The 4,969-nt window shown below is 48.6% G+C and overlaps 1 protein-coding gene across 1 annotated transcript in view; it reads right to left on the bottom strand.

Moving 5' to 3' along the window:
• The window catches only part of ATG14 (autophagy related 14), a 17,523-nt gene extending 14,005 nt beyond the window's left edge, over positions 1–3,518 (bottom strand). The window contains 3 exon segments of the mRNA XM_008052512.2: positions 2,627–2,841; positions 2,843–2,865; positions 3,275–3,518. Coding sequence (XP_008050703.2) covers positions 2,627–2,841; positions 2,843–2,865; positions 3,275–3,518 — 482 coding nt within the window.
• Between the last annotated feature and the right edge of the window lie 1,451 nt (positions 3,519–4,969).

Here is a 4,969-nt window from a genome sequence, read left to right as displayed (position 1 = left end):
GGCTGCGGTGGCCGGGAGCGGCCACTGCACTCCAGTCTGGGCGACAGAGTGAGACTCCAACTCAAAAAAAAAAAAGACTTATCCTCAAGGGAAATGACTAAAATGTTATTCTAAAAATAGTTTTGATCACACAGACCCCTGAGAGGGTCTCAGAGACCTGCAGAGGTCTATGGATCACACTGCAAGAACTGCTGGCCTCAAGGACAGAACAAAAATCCACCATGAGAAGCTGGACACAGTGGCTCATGCCTGTGTAGTCCTAGCTACTCAGGAGGCTAAGGTGAGAGGATCGCTGGAACCCATGTTCAAGTCCACCTGGGCAACACAGTGAGACACCTGTCACTCAACAAAGTTCACTGGGAGAAGTCGTGGCAGGTTCAAAAGCACTGAGGGGAAGGACACAGTGTACGTGGGGAAGAGAGAGGCTCAGGTGGTGGGCGTGCAGGATTCGCCAGGGGCGTGTCAAGCAATGGTGCAGGGAAGTCCAGGGAGCACCTTCCGTGCTGTGCCAAGTTGAGCAAGTTGAGATTCCTGCTCTTGGCCAGTCGTTCTCCATCCCCCCTCTGCCACCACACGCGTGTGAGATAACGCCTACTGGCTGCCAGAGATAGGACCGGGCCAGGGTGCTGAGGCCAATGCTAAGTTGCACTTCTGCCCCTTCTACCACTCAAGAAAGTGGACAGAAATGCAAATGAACAAGATATCTTACTACAGGGACAACATTTAAAACCACCAGCTTCTGTAAAAAATGAGTGATACATGATAATATACACTGAGTGAAAGATTATCTGGGCACGGCGGCTCACGCCTATAATCCCAGCACTTTGGGAAGTGGAGGCAAGAGGACTGCCTGAGCCCAGGGATTCGAGACCAGCCTGGGCCACTTGAAGATACCTTGTCTCTACAATAAACCAAAAAATTAGCCGGGCATTGTGGCACAAGCCTTGGTTACAGCTACTTGGAAGACTGAGGAGGAAGGATCACCTGAGACCGGCAGGGTGAGGCTGTGGTGGCCATGGGGCACTCCAGCCTGGGCAACAGGGTATGGCTCCGACCAATGCCCCCCCAAAATTAACACAGTACGGGCAAGAAGGAGTTTTTCTCCATGTTTTCTCTTCTCATATGTGCATGTGTGTGTTTTCTTTGTGAGAAAACTTCGGCTTTACAGAAGTTGCAAGAATTTTAATTTTCCTTTATATATTTCACACAACTTCCCCAAGTTATCATTCAGGAAAATACAACGATCCAAGTCAGGGAATTAGTACTGCTACAATACTAATAACTAATTTACAGAACATATTCAATGATCTCCAACCGTCCTGCTAATATCCTTTCTGGGGTTCAGGATCCAATCCAAGATCACATACTGCACTCAGCTGTCAGTCTCCCAAAATCTGAGATGGTGCTTTAGTCTCTGTCTACTGAAAAGTGTCTTCATACTGTGATCTTTGACCCACCAGAATGTATTTTGGCATAATGCTTTTCTTTTGCCAGCTGTGTGTCCTCCCTCAAGACCTGGCCAGCCGTCTTTACACCAAGTTTTGGGTAATCTAAGTCTCCCCCACTGATCCAAAATGCCAACTTAGAAAGAGAATGTTTCTGAACTTTCTATTCTGCTCTATTTTGAATCTTCCTTTTTCTTTTTCTACTTGCCAATTCTTACTAGTGACAAGTTACTTAGAGCAGGTTCTCAAGCTGCAAGCGACAATCAGTCTTTGCGGTTTTTAGGAGGCCAACTCTGGCAACAGACCAAAGGACAGACTTGAGTAGAGGCAGGTGGGAAAAGGTACAAAACTGTCATGGTCTACTGTGTGTCAGACTCCAGGGAAAGGTGCCGAGAGCAAGAGTAGCCAGAAGCCACAGGGAACTCCAGATAGAAAACCTGGCGGTTAGTGAGAGCGATGGAAGACTTTGGTGGTAGTCTCCAAATCTTCTGACCAGCAGCAGCATTGGGGAAGTTTAAAAGGATCAAAGTACTACTGGACAGACTGGGAGGCTGGAGATGTGCCCTCTAGAACCTCTATTTTTCAAAGGCCACCGGGTGACCAAGATGAGCAGCCTGGTGGGGGAACCACTGTACTGTCTGATCCACCTGAGAGTATCCATGCACTGCCACCTAAGACTAGAATCATGGTATGGTATTTGGTGCTGGACAGCAGCTAATATAACCAACAAGTTTCCAGGAAAAGGCTGAGTCACATGGAATGCCCACCATCCAGGAGACCCCAAGCACTCAGCGTCGACTTATATACCAGCTCATGCTTTCTATGTCAAGTAGGCACTTTGAAATCCTTGTTTAACAGACAAGGAAATAGGACCTTGAGGGCCAAGAACATGCCTCACGTCACATGACCAATAAGCGGCCAGACATCACTCACCAGCCAGATGGCTCTTAGCCAGGGGTGTGAGTCATTCTCACCTAGAAGCTGGTGTGGGTGCCGAGACCTGGCCCGCCCCTCGCCTGGCTGCTGCCCTAACTTTGTGCAGTATGTCCTGTTTGCTGAAACGGTGGACTTAAGTTTCGTTACCAGAGGAACCGATGACCCTAGAATGAGGCCCAGCAACAAAGATGCTGACACACTTCAAAAATGGGATCTGTCCCCCAGTCAAGACTTCCCGACTGTACCTCACACCAGTCTTCACTTCCTCGATGGGAAAAATGACAGAGGTGAGCTCTAATATATGGGCCCGCCGAAGACTTGCCAGACGCTCATAATGACTTCTCAAGTCGGTGGTTTTCTTTTCTACCAGGTCACCCAGCTTGCGATTATGCCTCTGAATCTTCTCCTTCTTCTCTTGGTGCCGTTGTGCTCGACTGTAAAGCTTCTGATTCTTTTCCTTTGGTTTTGAGAAGGCCTTCAGAATCTAAAGTAAACAAATCACACCCAGGTTATCTCTGCAAATGGTCCCCGTGGACTGTGGAGCCCCACCCCTTGCCACGAGTGTTTCCCCTGCATTCTAAACTGAGATAAAACCCCATAAAAATCAACTCATGTTCACTGAATGGCCATCTTGAGAATTTCATTCAAGTAGATATTTTCCAGAAAGCAAGGAGTACCACCATTAAAACGACTCTGGCTCTCCACTTGTAACCACCACTACTCAGAGGAATCACTCAGTGACTATTGAATTTCAATTTAGCACAGAAGTGCCTGATCTCTTACAGAGAGTACCAAGGAATAGTCATGCAGGGCAGGAAGAACAGCTAACTTTTTAAAAAACTTACTGGTTATCTGATTTTCCTCAGTAGGCACTTAGGTGGGCCTTGAGTTACAATCAGAGAACCCAGGGACAATCTCCCAGCAGATGTCATTCGCAAAGAGGGACAGGGAACAGAAAGGGCCCGAGGGCTCTGAAAAGCCACCGTGCAACGCAGCAGCCACCAGCAGGGTGGGACGCAGATCTGGTGTGGAATCCAGAACACATGTGCCCAGCACTGTCAGCACTGCCCAGGAAACAAAAGCCCGGCCACACACCAGGAGAGGAGACACACTCTCATCCAGTGTGGTCCGCCCCATGCCTCCTCAGGTGCTGGGTCCTGAGACCTGCAAGGGTTGCTGGGCTGGAGCTACACACACTTCGTTAACAAAGACAAGTGTAAATTCCTGGGCAAATTCCTAGGAGCCGCTCAGGAAGCTTATGCCCACGTTCAAAACCAAGTTCATTGTTTTGCTAGAACAACTTCTTCTTGCTAAACTATAAGCAAGTCAGTCTCCCTATACAAGATTATTTTTCATTTTTGACTTGTCCACTCCCTAACCGATCTCTTGGTGGTCAAGTCTATCAGCCTCCCTACAACTCTATATCTAGGCCTTCCTTTTCATTCCCATCATTGCAGTCCTAGTTAACGCTCTCCAGAATGCTGCCATCTTCAGCTGGGCTGGACTCCAATCCTTTGTGCCCACCTTCACTTGCTTAATCTTTATCAACTATGCCTAGTGCTCAGCGGTTCTCCACTGCCCTTGAAATACAGACCAAACTCCGTAGCCTCAAGGCCACCTCCAAACTGGCCTGTGACCCAGAGTTCCCTTCTGCGCACCCTTCTCTCTAGCCATGCCCAATACGGCGTATTTCAAATCCCTTCCACAAGATGGAACCGCTTGGACAGACGGATAGACGGATGGATGGATGGAAGGATGGAGAGAAGTGGAGCCACTCATCATTCCTTAACACTCATCGTCACACTGCTGTTCAAATCAGTGTCTCTCTAGGAATGCTGTAGATTCCTAAGTTTCCAAGTGTCCAAATTGTACTCGTTGAGCAAGGCCGCCCTCCGTAAATGCTCCCCAGATTCCTATAAAAACGTGCCTGAAATCCTCTGGTGCCACACAACTCTTGGTCCAGGAAACCTTGTTGTCTCCTAACTGGACAGAACAAGCATGTGATGGCTGTCTATGGACCCAAGCCTCTTTTACTGAGCACCATGGAGCCTGGTTATTCAGTACCAGCATTAGGATCCTTACAGGTTTGTTTCTCCCTAGATGCATCTCTTTATCATCCCTGCTCACTGGGAGACGTCCTGAAGGTCCAGTCGCTTGGTTCCATCGCATGATTACTTTCTAGCCAGCTGACTCATTTTCATGATCTCTGCTGAGCTCTTTCCAGGTGCTCAAATGAATCTCCCTAGCCATGGTCCCGAGTCATATGATATCGGGACAGTTTCAGATTTGAAGTCATGACCCCTGCCAAGTGGCGAGAAATCATCAGTTACCCCATCTGCACCCAGGGCAGATTCAGCACCCAGTCATCCTTCTCTCCCGCCATCTCCCCTAAAACACTGAAATGTTGAGACACTGCCTCTGTCAATCACTCTTGGTTTTTTTGTTTGTTTGTTTGTTTGTTTGAGTTGGAGTCTCACTCTGTCACCCCAGACTGGAGTGCAGTGGCTGCTCCTGGCCACCGCAGTCTCAACCTGCTGGACTCCGGCGATCCTTCCACCTCAGCCTTCCAAGGAGCTGGAACTACAGGC

This window comes from Carlito syrichta, unplaced genomic scaffold (genome assembly GCF_000164805.1).
Source record: "Carlito syrichta isolate Samal-C Ts95f unplaced genomic scaffold, Tarsius_syrichta-2.0.1 Scaffold70959, whole genome shotgun sequence".
Taxonomy (NCBI): Eukaryota; Metazoa; Chordata; class Mammalia; order Primates; family Tarsiidae; genus Carlito; species Carlito syrichta.
Note: the sequence above shows the minus strand (reverse complement) of the source record. Positions and strands in the feature narration are given on the sequence as shown.